The sequence below is a fragment of the Prionailurus bengalensis genome, chromosome A2 (assembly GCF_016509475.1).
Source record: "Prionailurus bengalensis isolate Pbe53 chromosome A2, Fcat_Pben_1.1_paternal_pri, whole genome shotgun sequence".
NCBI lineage: Eukaryota > Metazoa > Chordata > Mammalia > Carnivora > Felidae > Prionailurus > Prionailurus bengalensis.
In genome coordinates, this window is record NC_057348.1 from 157,081,772 (window position 1) to 157,105,592 (window position 23,821).

Sequence of the window (23,821 nt, forward strand, 5' to 3'; positions counted from 1 at the left end):
TTGTAGCAAATGTGGTAAAGTAGCTGTGCTTTGCAGGAACATGAGCCTTGGGTATAATTGTACAATAGGCTTCTCCATCCCAAAGCTTAGTCCTGACATAGAGAGAGACACTTAGGAAAGAAGCTCACAAGTATGGAGTCTTTTGTTAGGTATTGATAGTGACTAGCAGGTGGTGGTAATATTAATATATTACATTTCCAGACAAGAAAAGATATATTATCAATTGCCTTATATCCTCCTATCTCAATTATTTCTGGAGAGCTTGATTCTCACAATATTATGATTTTCTTTTTTAGTAACAGATGAAGATGTAAGGCAATTAAGGGCTTATTCAAAGACCCTTGACACTCAGAGAATGAACTGGAGGCAAGATTCAGGTGTCCTAATTCATCCCAGGGTTGGTTTTTCTGGCGTTGGCCGTGGGGATTGCACTGTGGAGACTTGCCGGACGGAGGGAATTATATTGTCATGAAAACACTAGTCTTAGCTACAGGGAACAAGAAGTAGCAAGAAGAGAAGAATTTACATGAGACCATAATAAAATATGTCACCAAGTGTGTGTCAGGTTTGCATATGTTTGAGAAACTGAGTTTCAAGGATTGGACTCTGATTAAGTGAAAAGTCAGGTTAACCAAATCAGGCTAGAAGAAGTTCACAGGACCACAAAGAGAATAAAGTAACTGTTCTTTCAGGAGACGAAACCAGTCTTGGAGATACCAGCCACCCAAGCCACCCAGGGATTCTCTGTTTCCATATGTCAGGATGATGCAAATATTCCTGCTCAGGATGGATGCTCTCAGTGCTGACATCAACCAACTCTTCGGTCACAAGTCAGAGAAATCTCTCTCTAAATGAGTGTGTCATTTCTGTGGACAGTTTGACTTGATGAAGGTATGGCCCTGAGTGATTTTGAGCAGCACGAAAGAAACATATCTGCAGGTTGTGGGACTTACCTTCGTGTGTTCTGCTTTTGCATTTGGGACTTTCATTAGTCCCACCCAAGATTGTTTAGCTCCCCAACACACAAGGTCATGTAGATTTCAGGGAAATGGACTAATTTCCTGTACTTAAGTTAAAAAACCTACATAAGTGGTTAAAGTTGAGCTTTCTAGTTTGTTATACTAAGTTAGATAAAATGTGTTGTATTGGGAATCTGAAAATTTGTTTTTTGTTTGCATGTCTTTGTCATATAGAGAAAATATTTTGCTTCTATTCACTGCTTATGTTAATAACTGGATAATGGGGGAAGGCACCTGGAGGTACTTTAACCAGATCAGAGTCCTATTTTAACAATGAGGAGTTGACATCTGCGTCCATGCTTCAGACACGATCTTCCCTATAATTTCAGTGTCATTCCTGATCCTTCCTCCATCTGTAGGAGTCTCAGTTTTTTGTTACGTGACCTATTTTGAAGTTCACAATAAGGTCAAGTAATTTATGTTTTAAAAATTCCATTTAGAGCAATTACATCCAAAATAGGCACAAAAAGGATAATTTCCACACAAAAGGAATTAATACAGATGCTATTTCTATTTTCTTAATCTATCAGCTGTCTGAAAATGGACTCTATCATTGTAGAAAGCAAACATATTTGGATATCAATTAATTAAATTTTAAAATCTTAAAAACAAAGGCAACAGACTTGAGAAATATATATGCTGTTTGACGAGTTAAAAGTCATTAGCTGATGTAGCCATGAAAATTATTTAAGTATTAGCAGGACTGGGTGCAGGCTGGATCAGTGAGATTCAAAAGGAAGTTTTGTGCTTACCGGATGGAGGGTGATAACAGAGTGGTGGTATTTTATCAGTGTGAATGAAGTCCAAGGGAGAGGTGAGGGATTCATAAATACAGAATGAAAGAAGAGGATTTGTTCTGTGGGGTGTAAGGAAGAAGAAAAAACTAAACATGATGTCCTGGGAGAGAGAGAATTGTAGTGTATTGCTTGAGATAAAGGAGTTTGGATGGTGTACAGCTTGTGGAGAGATGAGCTGAATCATTGGTGGGATATTTAGGAATCATTCATTAAGCTGTTGGAGAAGCATCTGGACTTTGCAGAGATGTCTAGGAGATCATCGTGGGCTTGAGTTGGAAGATCCTGAGTTGAAAACAATGATTATAGTTTTAGACGAGTCCTCCAAGGACGAGCTGTAGAAAGAAAAGCACACATTCTGTGCACATAATCTTGGAAGATTCTCACGGTAATGCAGCAGGAGAATTTAAAATAGGTATCCAAGACTACAGACAAAAATGTTAGATGGGGAGAAAATCAGGACAGAAGAGCATCACAGAGTTGAGAGTGTGAAGGAACAAATAGTTCAATTATTTAAACAATAAAGAAGTAACGTAGAATAAATTCCATCAATCTGATGATTAGAAAGCCATGAGTTCCAGTCCTGAAACCAAGACTACATTGCATGTTAACTAAATTAAATTTAAAAAAAAAAAAAAAAGAAAGCTATGAGTGCCCTTCAAGAGGGCAATATCTATGGATTAGTGAAGATGGAAGCCAGATTTCCATGGCTTAAAGGATGAATGTTATGAGGAAATAAACCCTGCAATTAGACACCAATCATTTCAGAACTCTGGATGTGAAAGGAAGAATCAGAATGGTAATTATGTAGCACAGAGTCTCTCCCCCAAAATTTTTTAAATTGTTTAATGTTTATTTATTTTTGAGACAGAGAGAGACAGAGCATGAGTGGAGGAGGGTAGAGAGAGAGAGGGAGGGAGACACAGAATCTGAAGCAGGCTCCAGGCTCTGAGCTGTCAGCACAGAGCCCGACACGGGGCTCGATCTCATGAGCTGTGAGATCATGACCTGAGCCGAAGTCGGACACCCACCCAACTGAGCCACCAAGGCTCCCCCAAAATTGGGTTTTTATAATGAGGGAAAAGGAATTAACCAGAAATAAGAGAAACCCTGGTTGGTAGAAAGGGGAATTAGAGCCCAAATGTGATCAATGTGAAATGAAAGGTCGACCAACTGTCCTCATTGACTGCTGGGCCCTTGCCTATCCAGTCACTATTGGACTGACCGTAGATCTTCCAAACATTTGAGTTCACCAATGATCCTTTCAGTTGGCCAAAATTTCCCCACATTTTACAAATTAAGAAATGTAAAGCTAAGAGAAGTCAGTAGCTTGTTCTAGCCTTCAGGAAGCAGAAGAGAACAGATTTAAGGCAAAAATTTCCGGGCTCTACAGGTCCCACTTTCTCTAGGATCCAGCACTGTCAATCATTTGTCACAAGACAAGGGCTGTAGTAGAGAGCTGTGTGGGGTGGGTGAGAGGAGCAGAGTGAGTCATGGGCTGGGTTGATGTCCAGGCAGCTCGCACATGCAACAGGGGTACAGTGATGGAAATGACAATCTGTTCTGTGTCTGTTTCTTCCCCTTGAGCATTCGGAGCACAAGGAAGTATAATACTGCCCTTGAATTCCCAGCATCTGGCCAAGATGGCACTTAGAGATATTTGCCAAATTAATCAAAAACAAATGTCTACTTCCTATGCAGATCTGCTAAAGAGTCACCTAAAGTTAACAGATTTGTTTTCTCTCCCTCTTTTTATACTAGAAAGCTAAAGCAACCATTTCCATACTGTCCTTTTTACTGAGACCATACACAAGGGCCAGAGTTGTAGAAAAATAGGAAGACTAAGTCAGAACAAGTGGGAAACAAAGGGTAGCAAAATAAAAGTAAAGAATAAGATACAATGACCACTCTTCTCCTTCCAAAGACCAAAGACATCAAATTCTCAAAAGACCCATATTTTCCCACCTGGTAGATTTCAGTCTACTAAAGGTGTTGCTTCCTCTTTTGTCTGAAATCGTGGATAGGCCAGAAGAGGCGAGCACAGCACTTGTTACTCTGTTTCTCCAGCATGGCGCTCCTGCTACAACTTATACTGATAAACAGAGTATTGCACTACTCCCAGGGAGAGGTTATGAAGTACTTTCCCCATAGTTATCCACACTTATGCTTAAACATACTTGTAAGTTACACAACATTGCCCATTTGTATGTAAGAGTTTAAATGCCTAACTCAATCTTATATCTGGTAAGTCATGAAAACAGGTTTCATATTCAAGTTCTTTAATTCCAGATTTTTCCATGATGCCAGCCTTATTTGCAGACTGTATCTGCCTCTTCCAAATCTTTTTTCTTTGGTAATTTATTTATACATTTCATCATGTTTTGTGCACCAGATACATGTAGGGTTGTGCTTGAATGTTGACCCATGCTTACCATCATTGCTTATTTTACTTCCCATGGTCATCTACAGTTCTCCCCTGCCCTGGAAACTTGGGTAAACTGGAGAGATATAGAACTTCCAGAATTGCACTGCTTTCTCTCCAGACTTTACTTGACTCCCTGAGACCACATCACATCCTTATGTTTCCTCTCTTATGTAGAGTAGATACAGGGGATCAAGTCTATCAACTTGGCCCATATGATTGAACATATCTAGCTATGGCATATCATTAGGATTGCATTCTTTTAAGAATAAGTTATTCTTATGGTTCTTTCATTCAACAGTTTCTGTTCTCTCTGATTCTCTGCAGACTAATAATCTTCACATTTTTTAATGGAAACAAATAACCAGACATGGGTGAGAGAGTTTATTCTCCTCGGCCTGTCCAGTGACTGGGACACACGGGTCTCCCTCTTTGTCCTCTTCTTGATCATGTACTTGGTGACAGTGCTGGGGAACTTCCTCATTGTCCTTCTGATCAGACTGGACAGCCGACTCCACACTCCCATGTACTTCTTTCTCACCAACCTCTCCCTTGTTGATGTCTCTTATGCCACAAGTATTGTTCCTCAGATGCTGGCACATTTTCTTGCAGAACATAAAGCAATCCCATTTGTGAGCTGTGCAGCCCAGTTATTTTTCTCCTTGGGCTTGGGTGGGATTGAGTTTGTCCTACTGGCAGTGATGGCCTACGACCGCTATGTGGCTGTGTGCGACCCCCTGCGATACTCAGTCATCATGCATGGAGGGCTCTGTACTAGGTTGGCCATCACATCCTGGGTCAGTGGTTCTCTCAACTCTCTCATGCAGACCATCATCACCTTTCAGCTGCCCATGTGCGCAAACAAGTATATTGATCACATATCCTGTGAACTCCTAGCTGTGGTCAGACTGGCCTGTGTGGACACCTCCTCCAATGAGATCGCAATCATGGTTTCTAGCATTGTCTTGCTGATGACACCCTTCTGCCTGGTCCTCTTGTCCTACACTCAGATCATCTCCACCATCCTGAAGATCCAGTCCACAGAGGGAAGAAAGAAAGCTTTCCACACCTGTGCGTCTCACCTCACAGTGGTCGTACTGTGCTATGGCATGACCATTTTCACCTACATCCAGCCCCGCTCCAGTCCTTCTATCCTTCAGGAGAAGTTGATTTCTGTCTTCTATGCCATTTTGATGCCCGTGCTGAATCCCATGATTTATAGCATAAGGAATAAGGAGGTGAAGGGGGCCTGGCAGAAACTACTAGGGCAGTTATCTGAATTAATGTCAAAACTGGCAACTTGATGAATCCTGAGCATTAGCTAGAGAAGAGCTTTGCCTGTGAATTCTTTCACTTAACTAGATATGGCAGGCATCACCTGCATTGCCCTGGCAACCAGGAAGGGGATGCTGACACATGTACTGGTGATGCTGGGCAGGAGGCTGGAGGGTGGGTTGGGGTGTGGGCTGTGGGTGTATGTTTATGTCACAACATCATGTTCAGTGGAGTTAAGCACTGTGGTAATGGAACTTCCCACCCTTACTCAATCTCCATTCATATGTCCTAGCAGTAATGAACAAAAAGTACAGTTTGCTGTTTTGATGTGTCAGACTGTTTGTAATTGTGGACCTATTCATGAATCTTACTTTGGACCATTGGTTCTTATTCATTCAAATTTTATATAAAGTTATTGTGTTTTCATTGGTAACAAGAGCATTTTCACATTTTAGACTCAAATTACTGAGCAGCATTTGTATCTACATTCAGTAATTGTGTGAGTTGTTGTTCTGAAGAGAGAGATGCTCTCAAGGCTGTTCAGATGTTGTGCTGGACCTGCTACATGTACTCACAGCATCTCGTCTGCCTGATGAAGGTACCTCAGTGGAGGAGCATCAACTGAAGGTCTTGTTTTGCAGTGATAGGAATATAACTAAAGGTGTTTAGATGAGGCTACTACGGGCCAAGGATACGCCACATTTGGGGCACCACCTAATACAGTTAGAGAAGAGTTTAACTACATATACAAGGGTGCCATTTAAATGTTAAAACCATCCCATTTCTGAAATAAGTATTAACTCTCTTCCTAGACTTTAACCATAGAATTAGCACACAAAATTTGAGATAATGTATAAATATAAAAGATGTAGTCAATCTTAGAAAGGACAGATTCCTCAGCCAAAGCCAATGAAAGATAAGAGAACTTTATATGCATTTGTTGAATCCGGATACCTGTGCAGTGTTTTCCTCTAGTCTCTGTTTTGAACACTTTCTCCCATTCCTCCTCCCCCACACGGCAGGACCCCTAGTTGGTCTTCGTAAACTAATGAGGTGGAATAGTCAAGGAGAGTAAGACTTTGGGTGAGTCCAGAAGTCTTCCTATATGAAAGGACAAGAAATGTTCCTTGTTTAGATGAGGAAAGTGAGTACAAGTTACTGAAATGATAACAACCCAAACAGAGGGCAACCAGTGAAAAATACAGAGCTTGACAAGAGCACAGAGTTCAAAAATTCCCTGGAGCCGTGCTTGCAGGACAGAGAAGATGAGGAAATGGTGAGGATGAAGCAGGCATGTGAAGAAGGTTCAGATCACAGAGGGCATTGAATGCCATATTATATTTTAGATTTACTCAATAGCAATGTGGAGCTGGAAAATATTTTTAAGCAGGGATATGACCTGATAAAATTTACATTTTAGAATTATTGCCATGGCAATGATTCAGCAGAAGAAGAGTTTAGAGGCCAGGGGACCAGCTGGCTGACCTCTCTAGCAGTACTATTGAGACATTAGAGGAATCTGAACGAAGGAGAAAAGTCAAGCCAAGTTACATGATTTAAAAGAGATTTTAGAGAGACATTACATCTTCTCCCAGATTGCAATTCCTACATGGACCTCATACCTCCTCTAAAATGTCATTATCTTGGTCTAAATATTATGTAAACCATGGAGTAAAGTGTAACATTTACCACCATGGGCAGCCCTATATAAAATAGTAGGAAAAGAGTTGAAGGAGAAGAAAATTAGTCAAAAATATGAATATACACATGACACGCAAAGGAGGAAAGTATGTGGAGATGCTGTATCCAGATGCTGAAATGTTCGGGATGCTTCACTGTCCACCGCAGGATCCCTGCGCCTTCCCCCTGCCTCCATGCCTTTGCTGTCCCTGCCCCCACCTTCAAGGGCAGCACACAGGTGACTTCTCTGAATCTGCCTTTCTGCTTCCAGACTCATGGTGGTTCCTCAGCCCAGCTGAGTCAGCTCATAAGTGGTCTTTATATAAATATATATAAATATATGTAATATAATATATATAATATATTCAGAGCATTTCATCCTAAAGCAGCAGCATACGTATTCTTTTTGAGTGCACATGGAACATTCTCCACAATAGATCACATACTGGGTCATAGATCAGGCCTCAACAAGTATAAAAAGACTGAGATCATACCATGCATATTTTCAGACCACAGTGTTATGAAACTTGAAGTCAATCATAAGAAAAAATTTGGAAAGGCCACAAATACGTGGAGGTTAAAGAACATCCTACTAAAGAATGAATGGGTTAACCAGGAAATTAAAGAAGAAATTAAAAAATATATGGAAGCAAGTGAAAGTGAAAACACAACAGTCCAACACCTTTGGGATGCGGCAAAGGCGGTAAGAAGATGGAAGTATATAGCAACACAAGCCTAACTCAAGAAGCCAGAAAAGTCTTAAATACCCACTCTAACCTTACACTTAAAGGAGCTAGAAAAGGAACATCAAATAAAATCTAACACCAGCAGAGGAAGGGAAATTACAAAGATTAGAACAGAAATAAATGATATAGAAAAAACAAACAAACAAAAAACAGTAGAAAACATCAGTAAAACTAAGAGCTGGTTCTTTGAATGAATTAATAAAATTTTTCTAAAAATATTTTATTTCTAAGTAATCTCCACACCCAATGTGGGCTCATAATCACAACCCTGAGGTCAAGAGCTGCATGCTTCACTGACTGAGCCAGCCAGGTGCCCCACGAATAATAAGACTGATAACTCCCTAGCCGGACTTATCAAAAAGAAAAGAGAAAGAACCCAAATAAATAAAATCAAAAATGAAAGAGCAGAGATCATAACCAACATCATGGAAATACAAACAATTATGAGAAAATGTTATGAAAAATTATATGCCAACGAACTAGGCAATCTGGAAGAAATGGATATATTCCTAGAAACATACAAACTACCAAAACTGAAACAAGAAGAAATACAAAATTTGAATAGACTGATAACCAGTAAAGAAATTGAATCAGTAACCGAAAATCTCCCAACAAACAAAAGTCCAGGTCCAGATGACTTCCCAGGGGAATTTTACTAGACATTTAAAGAATAGTTGGGTCACGTGGGTGGCTGAGTTGGGTAAGCATCCAACTCTTGATTTTGTCTCAGGTAGTGATCCCAGGGTCGTGGGATCAGGCTTTGCCTCAGGCTCTATGCTGACCGTGGAGCCTGCTTGAGATTCTCTCTCTTTCTCTCCCTCTGTCCCTCTCCCCTGTTGTCTCTAAAATAAACACACACACACACACACACACAAAACAGAGTTAATACCTATTCTTCTTACACTGTTCCAAAAAATAGAAATGGAAGGAAAACTTCCAAATTTGTTCTATGAGGTCAGCATTACCTTAATTCAAAAAAACCAAATGAAGACCCCACTGAAGAAGAGAATTACAGGCCTTATCCCTGATGAACATGGATGCAAAAATTCTCAATAAGACACTAGCAAATCAAGGGGCGCCTGGGTGCCTCAGTCAGTTAAGTGTCTGACTTCGGCTCAGGTCATGATGTCAGGGTTGGTGGGTTCGAGTCCTGCGTTGGGCTCTGTGCTGACAGCTCAGAGCCTGGAGCCTGCTTCAGATTCTGTCTCCGTCTCTCTGCCTCTGCCCTGCTCGTGCTCTCTCTCTCAAATACAAAAATAAAAAATTAAAAAAAGATACTAGCAAATCAAATCCAACAGTACATCAAAAGATTTATTCACCACGATCCAGTGGGATTTACTCCGAGGCTGTAGGGCTGGTTCAGTATTCACAAATCAATCAACATGATATACCACATTAATAACAGAAAGGATAAGAACCACATGATCCCATCGATAGATGCAGAAAAAGCATTTGACAAAATACAGCATTCATTCTTGATAGAAACCCTCAACAAAGTAGGGATAGAGGGAACATATGTCAACATCATAATGGTCATATATGAAAGACCCACAGCTAATAACATCTTAAATGGAGAAAAACTGAGAGCTTTCCTCTAAGGTCAGGAATAAGACAGGGATGTCCATTCTTACCACTGTCATTTAACATAGTACTGGAAGTCCTAGCCTCAGCAATCAGACAACAAAAAGAAAGAAAAGGCATCCAAATTGGCAAGGAAGAAGTCAACCTTTCACTATTCGCAGACGACATGATAATCTATGTAGAAAACTCAAAAGACTCCACCAGAAAATTGCTGGAACACAAATTCAGCAAAGTTGTAGGATATAAAATCAATGTACAGAAATCTGTTGCATTTCTGTATACCATAATGAAGCTGCAGAAAGAAAAATCAGGGAATTGATCCCATTTACAACTGTGTCAAAAATCATAAGATACCTAGGAGTAAACCTAATCAAAGAGGTAAAAGAACTGTATTCTGAAAAGTAACACTTATGAAAGAAGTTGGAGATGACACAACATAATGGAAAAACATTCCATCTTCAAGGATTAGAAGCATAAATATTGTTAAAATGTCTACACTGTGCAAAGCAACCTACCCATTTAATGCAATCCCTGTCAAAATACCACCAGCATTTTTTTACAGAGCTAGAACAAACAATCCTGAAATTTGTATGAAACCACAAAAAACCCTGAATTGCTAACACAATCCTGAAAAAGAACAGTGAAGCTGGAAGCATCATAATTCTGTATTTCAAACTATGTTATGAGGCTGAAGTCATTTTCACTTACTTTTAAAGGCATGTTTTAAAAGACAAAGTATAAGTGGGAGATGGGAGTAATAAGTTACAGGTAAGCAAAATATTCAATGGCAAATAATGATTTTTAAGGCCAGGAATTTAAGTCAAATAAACTGCTCCTCTGAAAGCAGCTTACCCAAATTATATGCATAGCGTTTGGAGCAAATACTTTGTTATATTCATGTTTACCTTGCAAACCAAGCCTACACATTGATAGTATATATTATTATGTCTGTCACAAATGCTTCTTGAAAGAACTATTTCAATTCCTAAGCTGACCCTAGAGATGACCTTTCTGGGCAGAGGAGAGAATTTCCTGTTTGGGGAACAGCAGGAATTGTAGTATGAGTGGGGGCTCACAGGGGAGAGAAGTGGGGAAAATTGAAATTCTGGTTGACTTTGAACCTCTTCTCTCTCAGTTGGTTGAGATGTGGCATTCAAGTCACTGGAGATTATAGACCAAATATTTGTGAAGTGGGTAATGGTAAAATAAAGTGTTATAATGAAGAATTAACAAGACACTGGTTTACAGAATAAATTGTTCCAGGCATTTTCAAACTTATTATAGTAGAAACACCTGAAAGGCTCATTAAGCCACAGTTTGCTGACCTTCCTGTGTAGTTTCTGATTCAGTGAGCCTGGGTCGAATGAAGGCTATCACTTTGAAATGCACTGAATTACTTGGCTTTGGTACAAATACTAAGACAATAGCAGTCAGCAACATTAAGAATGGAAAGAGGGGCGCCTGGGTGGCTCAGTCGGTTAAGCGTCCAACTTCGGCTCAGGTTATGATTTCGCGGTCCGTGAGTTCGAGCCCCATGTCGGGCTCCGTGCTGACAGTTCAGAGCAGCCTAGAGCCTGCTTCAGATTCTGTCTCCCTCTCTCTCTGCCCCTCCCCTATTCATGCTCTGTCTTTCTCTGTCTCAAAATAAATAAACGTTAAAAAAAATTTAAAAAAAAAGAATGGAAAGGAAGGCACCATACCACAATTTTTTTTTTAAGTTTTATTTATTTTGAGAGAGAGAGAGAGAAAGGGAGAGAGAGAGAGTACGAGCTGGGGAGGGGCAGAGAGAGAGGGAGAATCCCAAGCAGGGTCTGCACCAGCATGGCAGAGCCCAATTCAGGTCTTGAACTCACAAACTGTGAGATCATCACTTGAGCTGAAACCAAGAGTTGGATGCTTAACCAACTGAGCCACCTAGGTGCCTCCACGCCACAAATGTTTGGAGTCCAAGTTGGTATAACTTGCTGAGTGATAGATGCTTAACCAACTGAGCCACCTAGGTGCCTCCACGCCACAAATGTTTGGAGTCCAAGTTGGTATAACTTGCTGAGTGATAGAGGTTGAATGACTAGGAAGGTCCCCCAGGTTAGGAGCAGGAGTGACTGAGAGTGCTGTTGGGTCCTTACCAATGCTTGGAATTTGGGAGTTTCCTTTGTTGTCTACAGATGAGTGGAGAAAAACAGCAGTGATGTGGAACGTCTGGGTTCGGTGACTACAGCTCTCCCAACCATGGAATGTTTCCAGCTTTCCTCAAAGTATCCCACCAATTCTGTCAGTTCTGTGGGAGTGCAGAAACTCAGGTGAGGAAAGAGAAGCATCTCTCCTTTCCCTTTCTATTGCCTGGATGATCACAGCAGCATTGTCAAAGTCACGGGTGCTGTGGTGTCAGGCATTAGATAACATGGCAGAATGAGTGGACAAGCAGGATGACGCCCACATGGATGAGAAGAAAGGATGCCTGGGAGATAACTCCTGGAAGTTAGGGAAGTAGGTGAGGTGGCATGTAGATGCTGAGGGGATGCCTAAGTGGGTGGCTGAGCTGACAAGCAGATGGCTGAGTGAGCATGGGGGGGTGGTGGTTGTGGACAGCAGGTAAGTGTGTGGATATGTAAATGGTGGTGCTGAGAGGGACTGGGTATTTGACTGGGAGAGGAAGGGACACAGGATTTGCTGATAGGGAGATTGATTATTAATGACTTTGGATCCCCCCCCTTTTTTTTCCTGGAGACCATAAGATTTAAAAAAAATTTAAAAAAAATTTAAATGTTTGTAGATCCTATTTGGAGCATTAAATCTGTTTCTACAGCGCTATTATTTTTGGAACTTGAATAGTACCATGAGAGATGTACTTGGGTGTGCGTCCCTCCCTGCAAAGCTTGCCGCAGGCCAAGGGGGCTCTTCGCACACATGTCAGGGGAGTGAGGACAATGCTCCTGTGTTCAGAAGGAGAAGTGAGGGTATCTTGGAGCCCAAGGGGATAACCGATTTTTTCCTCACCAGGTGTGGTTGCAGACCTAGTCACTGCCCAGTAAAAAGGTGGCATGAGTGCTAAATGTCAGGTTGGGGCTACAGGAGAATATTCTGAACCCTCAGTAAGCTGTCATCTTTGGCTTTTTACAATGACCTTTGGCTTTAGGGGATTGTTAGAGTTTGAAGAGGATGGAGAAGAACAGGCTTTATGGGGACAAGAAGGGCAGCATGGAGGCCCTGACCTTGAGAAGTGGGAGTGCTGTCAGCCATGGACACTCTAATGAATGAAGCTCCTGAGGGGAGTCTGTCCGCCCCATGTTGCTAGTTCAAACACTGCTGCACCTCATTAACTTTGCATTGAAGCCGATTGTGGGACCCCTGTGAATTTCTAGTAGCTATTTCCCTCACAATCGAAACTAGTCCCAGGTGAGACCTTAGCCAGGAGCCCGAGGAGTCTGGGACTCTTCATCGGTCTGGCCCATGGCTTTGTTGGAGGGAAGCATTCTGTAGAAACCAACATAAACTTGGACGAAAGTGGACACGCCTGTGTGTTAGGCACTAATCAACACTTGAGAGCGCTAACGGAGGCACCAGCAGAGGGTGGGTGTGTGCAGAGGTGTCTAGAGGGGCAGAAGTAGAACAGTTCTGACTTGTTAGGGTCTTTGGATCAGGGATGTGACCCATGGATACTCCAATCTTCCCTCCATGAATAAGATGGCAAATGTAGTAAAATGTTTCTGCCTTCCCGATGCTGGGCTCAGGTACATTTCTGTTCCAAGGGTTTTCTCTTCTGCACGATGTAGTGACAACAAGAAAGAGTGTAATGGTGGGGATGCAGAAGAGAATGATTCATATTTAAAACTGAAGAGGCTAGTGATGAGTTCTGCATCATATTTGGGGAGAACCTAAGGGAAAAGCCCAGATTTGTAAAATGGTAAGTATTACATTCATGAAAATGTAGTAGGTGTTTATTACATTTCCAAAAAGATAAATTATTAATAATATAAAGTCTCTTTTCTCAATCTTCCCAAAGTATATGTATACTAAGTAATTTTATTTTCCTTTCAGTGTTAGAAATGGAAATGTAAGATAGTTAAGTGGATTGTTCCAAGTCCTACAACACTCTGAATGTGAACTGGGACTAGAACTGAGGTCTCCTGACTCTCATTTTTGGGGTTAGTTCCTCTAGATTGGGCTGTAGGGATTGCACTGTGGGGACATAGCAGACTGAGGAAATTGTACTGCCATAGACTCCCCCCTGGGGACAAGACCTACAAAGAAGCTGAGCATTTACCCAGTGAAATCATGATAAAATATGTCATCAAGGTGGTTTCAGTATCGCACATATTGGAGAAACTGAGGGTCAATAATTGCTTATTATGTGAAATGCCAGGCACCAAATCCAGATGGGAAGTAGATAACTTGTTGACTTCTGCAGATATAAAACCATTAACAGAAAACGTTGGGTTGGTGCCAGTATTCCTGCCCATGATGGGTACATTTAGTATATACAACAGCTAAATACTCAGCCACAGCTCAGGTGAATCCTCCTATAAATGAAAGTGCCATCTCCATTGATAATCAAGTTTGTGAATTTATGGTTCTTGTGTATTTGGCCTAGTCATAGATAAAACATATCTGTAGGTTGTAGGACTCACCCTCCTGTCTTCTGCTCTTGTATTCAGGACTTTATTCGTCTGAGCTAAGACTGTAGAGGACTCCAAATAGGAATCCAATATGACTGAGACTTGATGGACGATTGCAAAGATATGCATAGACTTTCAGAGGAGAAAAAGCTTTCAGCATTTTTATCCCTTAGGTACAGGGCATCGTCTCTATAATGAGTAGGGGGAAATATGGGTAGTGGGCTCACCCTCAAGGTTCACTATATTTCACATTGGATTTTGGGGGCCAGTCCAAGGTTTTGTCCATCTCTGCAGTCTTTGAATTCACATGAAAAGTGGAAAGAATTATTATTCTGAAATATAATTCTGGAAAGTGAGATACTGGGGAAAACTTCTATAGTGTGCATATCTCTTGAGTCTGTTTGAACTAACAATTCTCCCTTCCTAATGGAGATAAAAAAGACAATTTATTGAAGAAGCCAGCCAAAAGAAGTGGAAAAAGATAGTTTTAAATGAATAAAGCACTCACTGGGGTAGGAAACTAAGATGTGGCAATGAATGTTGCAAATAGAAAAAGTACCCTTGTGTTAAGCCCTGAACACTCTCATGTTTGCAAGTTTATTTGAATATGGAGTGTTTGTCCATAGAGTAGCAATGGAAACTAAAAGCAATTAAAAATGATTTTAGGGGCACCTGAGTGTCTCAGTTGGTTGAGTGTCTGATTTGGCCCAGGTCATGATCTCACGGTCCCTGAGTTCGAGCCCCATGTGGGGCTCTGTACTGACAACTCAGAGCCTGGAGCCTGCTTCAGATTCTGTGCCTCCCTCTTTCTCTGCTCCTCTCCCACTTGTGCTATGTCTCTCTGTCAAAAATAAATAACATTTAAAAAATTTAAAAAAAAGATTCTAGGGGAGCCTTGGCTCAGTGGGTTAAGCATCTGACTTCAGCTCAGGTCATGATCTTGTGGTTAGTGAGTTAGAGCTCCACGCCTGACTGTGCTGACAGCTCAGAACCTGAAGCCTGCTTTGGATTCTGTGTCTCCCTCTCTCTCTCTCTCTCTCTGTCCCTCCCCTCTCATGCTCTGTCTGTCTCTCATAAATTAATAAGCATTAAAATAGATTTTTTTTTTCTTTTTTTTTTAATTTATTTATTTTTCTGAAATTTATTGACAAATTGGTTTCCATACAACACCCAGTGCTCATCCCAAAAGGTGCCCTCCTCAATACCCATCACCCACCCTCTCCTCCCTCCCACCCCCCATCAACCCTCAGTTTGTTCTCAGTTTTTAACAGTCTCTTATGCTTTGGCTCTCTCCCATTCTAACCTCTTTTTTTTTTTTTTCCTTCCCCTCCCCCATGGGTTCCTGTTAAGTTTCTCAGGATCCACATAAGAGTGAGACCATATGGTATCTGTCTTTCTCTGTATGGCTTATTTCACTTAGCATCACACTCTCCAGTTCCATCCACGTTGCTACAAAAGGCCATATTTCATTTTTTCTCATTGCCATGTAATATTCCATTGTGTATATAAACCACAATTTCTTTATCCATTCATCAGTTGATGGACATTTAGGCTCTTTCCATAATTTGGCTATTGTTGAGAGTGCTGCTATGAACATTGGTGTACAAGTGGCCCTATGCATCAGTGCTCCTGTATCCCTTGGATAAATTCCTAGCAGTGCTATTGCTGGGTCATAGGGTAGGTCTATTTTTAATTTTCTGAGGAACCTCCACACTGCTTTCCAGAGCGGCTGCACCAATTTGCATTCCCACCAACAGTGCAAGAGGGTTCCCGTTTCTCCACATCCTCTCCAGCATCTATAGTCTCCTGATTTGTTCATTTTGGCCACTCTGACTGGCGTGAGGTGATACCTGAGTGTGGTTTTGATTTGTATTTCCCTGATAAGGAGCGACGCTGAACATCTTTTCATGTGCCTGTTGGCCATCCGGATGTCTTCTTTAGAGAAGTGTCTATTCATGTTTTCTGCCCATTTCTTCACTGGGTTATTTGTTTTTCGGGTGTGGAGTTTGGTGAGCTCTTTATAGATTTTGGATACTAGCCCTTTGTCCGATATGTCATTTGCGAATATCTTTTCCCATTCCGTTGGTTGCCTTTTAGTTTTGTTGGTTGTTTCCTTTGCTGTGCAGAAGCTTTTTATCTTCATAAGGTCCCAGTAATTCACTTTTGCTTTTAATTCCCTTGCCTTTGGGGATGTGTCAAGTAAGAGATTGCTACGGCTGAGGTCAGAGAGGTCTTTTCCTGCTTTCTCCTCTAAGGTTTTGATGGTTTCCTGTCTCACATTTAGGTCCTTTATCCATTTTGAGTTTATTTTTGTGAATGGTGTGAGAAAGTGGTCTAGTTTCAACCTTCTGCATGTTGCTGTCCAGTTCTCCCAGCACCATTTGTTAAAGAGGCTGTCTTTTTTCCATTGGATGTTCTTTCCTGCTTTGTCAAAGATGAGTTGGCCATACGTTTGTGGGTCTAGTTCTGGGGTTTCTATTCTATTCCATTGGTCTATGTGTCTGTTTTTGTGCCAATACCATGCTGTCTTGATGATGACAGCTTTGTAGTAGAGGCTAAAGTCTGGGATTGTGATGCCTCCTGCTTTGGTCTTCTTCTTCAAAATTCCTTTGGCTATTCGGGGCCTTTTGTGGTTCCATATGAATTTTAGGATTGCTTGTTCTAGTTTCGAGAAGAATGCTGGTGCAATTTTGATTGGGATTGCATTGAATGTGTAGATAGCTTTGGGTAGTATTGACATTTTGACAATATTTATTTTTCCAATCCATGAGCAGGGAATGTCTTTCCATTTCTTTAAATCTTCTTCAATTTCCTTCAGAAGCTTTCTATAGTTTTCAGCATACAGATCCTTTACATCTTTGGTTAGATTTATTCCTAGGTATTTTATGCTTCTTGGTGCAATTGTGAATGGGATCAGTTTCTTTATTTGTCTTTCTGTTGCTTCATTGTTAGTGTATAAGAATGCAACTGATTTCTGTACATTGATTTTGTATCCTGCAACTTTGCTGAATTCCTGTATCAGTTCTAGCAGACTTTTGGTGGAGTCTATCGGATTTTCCATGTATAATATCATGTCATCTGCAAAAAGCGAAAGCTTGACTTCATCTTTGCCAATTTTGATGCCTTTGATTTCCTTTTGTTGTCTGATTGCTGATGCTAGAACTTCCAGCACTATGTTAAACAGCAGCGGTGAGAGTGGGCATCCTTGTCGTGTTCCTGATCTCAGGGAAAAAGCTTTCAGTTTTTCCCCGTTGAGGATGATGTTAGCTGTGGGCTTTTCATAAATGGCTTTTATGATCTTTAAGTATGTTCCTTCTATCCCGACTTTCTCAAGGGTTTTTATTAAGAAAGGGTGCTGGATTTTGTCGAAGGCCTTTTCTGCATCGATTGACAGGATCATATGGTTCTTCTCTCTTTTTTTGTTAATGTGATGTATCACGTTGATTGATTTGCGAATGTTGAACCAGCCCTGCATCCCAGGAATGAATCCCACTTGATCATGGTGAATAATTCTTTTTATATGCCGTTGAATTCGATTTGCTAGTATCTTATTGAGAATTTTTGCATCCATATTCATCAGGGATATTGGCCTGTAGTTCTCTTTTTTTACTGGGTCTCTGTCTGGTTTAGGAATCAAAGTAATACTGGCTTCATAGAATGAGTCTGGAAGTTTTCCTTCCCTTTCTATTTCTTGGAATAGCTTGAGAAGGATAGGTATTATCTCTGCTTTAAACGTCTGGTAGAACTCCCCTGGGAAGCCATCTGGTCCTGGACTCTTATTTGTTGGGAGATTTTTGATAACCGATTCAATTTCTTCGCTGGTTATGGGTCTGTTCAAGCTTTCTATTTCCTCCTGATTGAGTTTTGGAAGCGTGTGGGTGTTCAGGAATTCGTCCATTTCTTCCAGGTTGTCCAATTTGTTGGCATATAAGTTTTCATAGTATTCCCTGATAATTGTTTGTATCTCTGAGGGATTGGTTGTAATAATTCCATTTTCATTCATGATTTTATCTATTTGGGTCATCTCCCTTTTCTTTTTGAGAAGCCTGGCTAGAGGTTTGTCAATTTTGTTTATTTTTTCAAAAAACCAACTCTTGGTTTCGTTGATCTGCTCTACAGTTTTTTTAGTTTCTATATTGTTTATTTCTGCTCTGATCTTTATGATTTCTCTTCTTCTGCTGGGCTTAGGCTGCCTTTGCTGTTCTGCTTCTAGTTCCTTTAGGTGTGCTGTTAGATTTTGTATTTGGGATTTTTCTTGTTTCTTGAGATAGGCCTGGATTGCAATGTATTTTCCTCTCAGGACTGCCTTTGCTGCGTCCCAAAGCGTTTGGATTGTTGTATTTTCATTTTCGTTTGTTTCCATATATTTTTTAATTTCTTCTCTAATTGCCTGGTTGACCCACTCATTCGTTAGTAGGGTGTTCTTTAACCTCCATGCTTTTGGAGGTTTTCCAGACTTTTTCCTGTGGTTGATTTCAAGCTTCATGGCATTGTGGTCTGAAAGTAAGCATGGTATAATTTCAATTCTTGTAAACTTATGAAGGGCTGTTTTGTGACCCAGTATATGATCTATCTTGGAGAATGTTCCATGTGCACTCGAGAAGAAAGTATATTCTGTTGCTTTGGGATGCAGAGTTCTAAATATATCTGTCAAGTCCATCTCATCCAATGTCTCATTCAGGGCCCTTGTTTCTTTATTGACCGTGTGTCTAGATGATCTATCCATTTCTGTAAGTGGTGTATTAAAGTCCCCTGCAATTACCACATTCTTATCAATAAGGTTGCTTGTGTTTATGAGTAATTGTTTTATATATTTGGGGGCTCCGGTATTTGGCGCATAGACATTTATAATTGTTAGCTCTTCCTGATGGATAGACCCTGTAACTATTATATAATGTCCTTCTTCATCTCTTGTTACAGCCTTTAATTTAAAGTCTAGTTTGTCTGATATAAGTATGGCTACTCCAGCTTTCTTTTGGCTTCCAGTCGCATGATAAATAGTTCTCCATCCCCTCACTCTCAATCTAAAGGTGTCCTCAGGTCTAAAATGAGTCTCTTGTAGACAGCAAATAGATGGGTCTTGTTTTTTTATCCATTCTGATACCCTATGTCTTTTGGTTGGCGCATTTAATCCATTTACATTCAGTGTTATTATAGAAAGATACGGGTTTAGAGTCATTGTGATGTCTGTATGTTTTATGCTTATAGTGATGTCTCTGGGACTTTGTCTCACAGGGTCCCCCTTAGGATCTCTTGTAGGGCTGGTTTAGTGGTGACAAATTCCTTCAGTTTTTGTTTGTTTGGGAAGACCTTTATCTCTCCTTCTATTCTAAATGACAGACTTGCTGGATAAAGGATTCTTGGCTGCATATTTTTTCTGTCTAGCACCCTGAAAATCTCGTGCCAATTCTTTCTGGCCTGCCAAGTTTCAAAAGAGAGATCAGTCACGAGTCTAATAGGTCTCCCTTTATATGTGAGGGCACGTTTATCCCTTGCTGCTTTCAGAATTTTCTCTTTATCCTTGTATTTTGCCAGTTTCACTATGATATGTCGTGCAGAAGATCGATTCAAGTTACGTCTGAAGGGAGTTCTCTGTGCCTCTTGGATTTCAATGCCTTTTTCCTTCCCCAGTTCAGGGAAGTTCTCAGCTATGATTTCTTCAAGTACCCCTTCAGCACCTTTCCCTCTCTCTTCCTCCTCTGGGATACCAATTATGCGTATATTATTTCTTTTTAGTGTATCACTTAATTCTCTAATTTTCCCCTCATACTCCTGGATTTTTTTATCTCTCTTTTTCTCAGCTTCCTCTTTTTCCATAACTTTATCTTCTAGTTCACCTATTCTCTCCTCTGCCTCTTCAAGCCGAGCTGTGGTGGTTTCCATTTTGTTATGCATTTCGTTTAAAGCGTTTTTCAGCTCCTCGTGACTGTTCCTTAGTCCCTTGATCTCTGTAGCAAGAGATTCTCTGCTGTCCTGTATACTGTTTTCAAGCCCAGCAATTAATTTTATGACTATTATTCTAAATTCACTTTCTGTTATATTATTTAAATCCTTTTTGATCAGCTCATTAGCTGTTGTTATTTCCTGGAGATTCTTCTGAGGGGAGTTCTTCCGCTTGGTCATTTTGGATAGTCCCTGGCGTGGTGAGGACCTGCAGGGCACTTCCCCTGTGCTGTGGTGTATAACTGGAGTTGGTGGGCGGGGCCGCAGTCAGACCTGATGTCTGCCCCCAGCCCACCGCTGGGGCCACAGTCAGACTGGTGTGTGCCTTCTCTTCCCCTCTCCTAGGGGCGGGATTCACTGTGGGGTGGTGTGGCTCGTCTGGGCTACTTGCACCCTGCCAGGCTTGTGATGCTGGGGATCTGGCGTATTAGCTGGGGTGGGTAGGCAAGGTGCTCGGGGGCAGGAGGGGCAGGCTTAGATCGCTTCTCCTTAGGTGATCCACTTCAGGAGGGGCCCTGTGGCAGCGGGAGGGAGTCAGATCCGCTGCCGGAGGTTTGGCTCCGCAGAAGCGCAGAGTTGGGTGTTTGCGTGGAGCGAGCAAGTTCCCTGGCAGGAACCGGTTCCCTTTGGGATTTCGGCTGGGGGATGGGCGGGGGAAATGGCGCTGGCGAGCGCCTTTGTTCCCCACCAAACTGAGCTCTGTTGTCAGGGGGCTCAGCAGCTCTCCCTCCCTTTGTCCTCCAGCCTTCCCGCTTTCCGAGCAGAGCTGTTAATTTCTGACCTCCCAGACGCTAAGTCGCGCTTGCTGTCGGAACACAGTCCGCCCGGCCCCTCCGCTTTTGCAAGCCCGACTCGGGGGCTCTGCTTGGCCGGCGAGCCGCCCCTCCGCCCCGGCTCCCTCCGCCAGTCCGTGGAGCGCGCACCGCCTCGCCGCCCTTCCTACCCTCTTCCGTGGGCCTCTCGTCTGCGTTTGGCTCCGGCGACTCTGTTCTGCTAATCCTCTGGCGGTTTTCTGGGTTATTTAGGCAGGTGTAGATGGAATCTAAGTGATCAGCAGGACGTGCGGTGAGCCCAGCGTCCTCCTAAGCCGCCATCTTTCTCATTTTTAAAATAGATTTTTTAAAATGACTTTAAAATGGGAAAGACAGCAACTGAAGACATTTCCAGAGAACCATTAAGTAATAATCTTCTCTATGTGGCACCAATATAGTGAAAATTCTGTCAGTGCTTGTTTGATTTTCTGTGGGTCAGGTTTCTGGTCTTACTTGATGAGTAGTTGCTCATAGTTCTTTGAGACCTTATTAGTTCTATTAGAGCAGGAATATGGGGAGGATGTGGCAAAAGGCCAAGAGGGCACTTTACCACATTGCAAAGCCATGTTACTTGGGAGCCATCCCCTTCCTCTCAGGCATCCCGCAAAGTTGTAGGGAACTCATGGAAGGAGCTCCCATCTGGGAGGTCCACTGGTCAGAGTTTAGGTAAATTTTTTTTTAATTTTTTTTCAACGTTTTTATTTATTTCTGGGACAGAGAGAGACAGAGCATGAACGGGGGAGGGGCAGAGAGAGAGGGAGACACAGAATCAGAAACAGGCTCCAGGCTCTGAGCCATCAGCACAGAGCCCGACATGGGGCTCAAACTCACGGACCGCGAGATCGTGACCTGGCTGAAGTCGGAAGCTTAACCGACTGCGCCACCCAGGCACCCCAGTTTAGGTAAATTTTGACAGATGAGTTGGAGACACCTCATTTCCATGACTCCAAAATACCATGTGTTCACAAATGTTACCAAAAATTACTGCCTCAGAATTTATCATTAGAAATCTATTTAACTTGACTTAAGATCTTGACTTTGCTGAGATTCTTTTTAAGATGGGCAGAGGAGGGGCACCTGGGTGGCGCAGTCGGTTAAGCGTCCGACTTCAGCCAGGTCACGATCTCGCGGTCCGTGAGTTCGAGCCCCGCGTCGGGCTCTGGGCTGATGGCTCAGAGCCTGGAGCCTGTTTCCGATTCTGTGTCTCCCTCTCTCTCTGCCCCTCCCCCGTTCATGCTCTGTCTCTCTCTGTCCCAAAAATAAATAAACGTTGAAAAAAAATTTTTTTTAAAAATTAAAAAAAAAAAGTAGTTTATAAAGGTTGACCAATATTAACTTTAAATTAGGTCATGTTAGTGCTCATACCCATACTATTATACCAGTACTGTCACTAATATTTCACAAGGACATTCCTCATACATTTCCTACATTTCAGCTTAAATGTGCTTGTGAGTCATGTAATATTATCTGCTTCATACATAAAATTTGTCACTGAACCAAACAAGAGAGTTGCTGAATAAAATCAGATTTAATTTTTTTTATAATGTTTATTTATTATTGAGAGACAGAGAGACGGAGCATGAGCATGGGAGGGGCAGAGAGAGGGGGAGACACAGAATCCGAAGCAGGCTTCAGGCTCTAAGCTGTCAGCACAAGCCCGAAGCGGGGCTCAAACTCACAAACCATGAGATCATGACCTGAGCCGAAGTTGGATGCTTAACTGACTGAGCCCCTTAAGTGCCCTAATAAAATCAAAATTTAAATCTAGGTTCTCTGATTCCAGATCTTTCTCCAAGGACCTGACTTTTCCCAATGTTTCCTTTTGTAATAAGTTCACCCATTTTATCCAGATGGGTCTAGTTGATATATGCAGGTAGTTTTTAAAAACTCTCCAACCAAGTTTTCTTCATCGTTTATCATTGTACCTATGATTGTCACCTACCATCCTCTCCTTGCCCTGGAATCTGAGGTTAAGTTTGTAAGATGTGAGCTCGTGGAATTGTAATGCATTATCTTCAGACTTTCACTGGGTCTCCCTGAGACCACCCTATGTTCTTAATGAAGGTACTGTCCTGACTCTGATGCAGAGTGGATATAGTGCCTGTTAGGATCACACCTGCCATTTTGGATCATGAATGGTATGAAACCTCAGAATAAGCCTAGTCAGAGGTGTACAACATGTATTCACAAGAAGTTATTTTTATGGTTCTTTCATTCAGCAGCTTCTGTTATATCTGGCTTTCTCTACAGATTAATAATTATCACAATTTTTAATGGAATGGAAAACCAGAAGTACGTGATAGAGTTTATTCTCCTTGGCCTGTCCAGTGCTTGGGACATATGCGTCTTCTTCTTATAAATTTTTTAAAAAATGTTTATTTTTGAGAGAGAGGGAGAGAGAGAGAGAGTGTGCGTGAATGAGCAGGGGAGGGGCAGAGAAAGAGGGAGACACAGAATTCGAAGCAGGTTCCAGGCTCCGAGCTGTCAGTACAGAGCCTGATGTGGGGCTCGAACTCACAAACTGAGATCATGACCCGAGCCGAAGCCAGACACTCAACTGACTGAGCCACCCAGGCGCCCCATGGTTCTCCCTCTTTGTTGTCTTCTTGATCATGTACATGGTGAAGTGCTGGGGAACTTCCTCATTGTCCTTCTGATCAAACTGGACAGCTGACTCCACACTCCCATGTACTTCTTTCTCACCAACCTCTCCCTTGTTGATGTCTCTTATGCCACAAGCATCGTCCCCCAGATGTTGGTGCATCTTCTAATAGAACATAAAGCAATCCCATTTGTGAGCTGTGCAGTCCAGGTATTTTTCTCCTTGGGCTTGGGTGGGTTTGAGTTTGTTCTACTGATAGTGATGGCCTATGACTGCTATGTGGCTATGTGTGACCCCCTGTGATACTTGGTCATCATGCATAGAGGGCTCT

General features: G+C 41.8%; 1 protein-coding gene across 1 annotated transcript; it reads left to right on the plus strand.

Annotated features, from left to right (window-relative positions):
• The first annotated feature begins 2,955 nt into the window (after positions 1 to 2,955).
• Positions 2,956 to 5,677, plus strand: LOC122488462 (olfactory receptor-like protein OLF3). The gene has a single exon (XM_043589797.1). It carries the CDS (start codon positions 4,586 to 4,588, stop codon positions 5,537 to 5,539), a length of 954 nt encoding a protein of 317 aa, XP_043445732.1. The 5' UTR covers positions 2,956 to 4,585; the 3' UTR covers positions 5,540 to 5,677.
• The last annotated feature ends 18,144 nt before the right edge of the window (positions 5,678 to 23,821 follow it).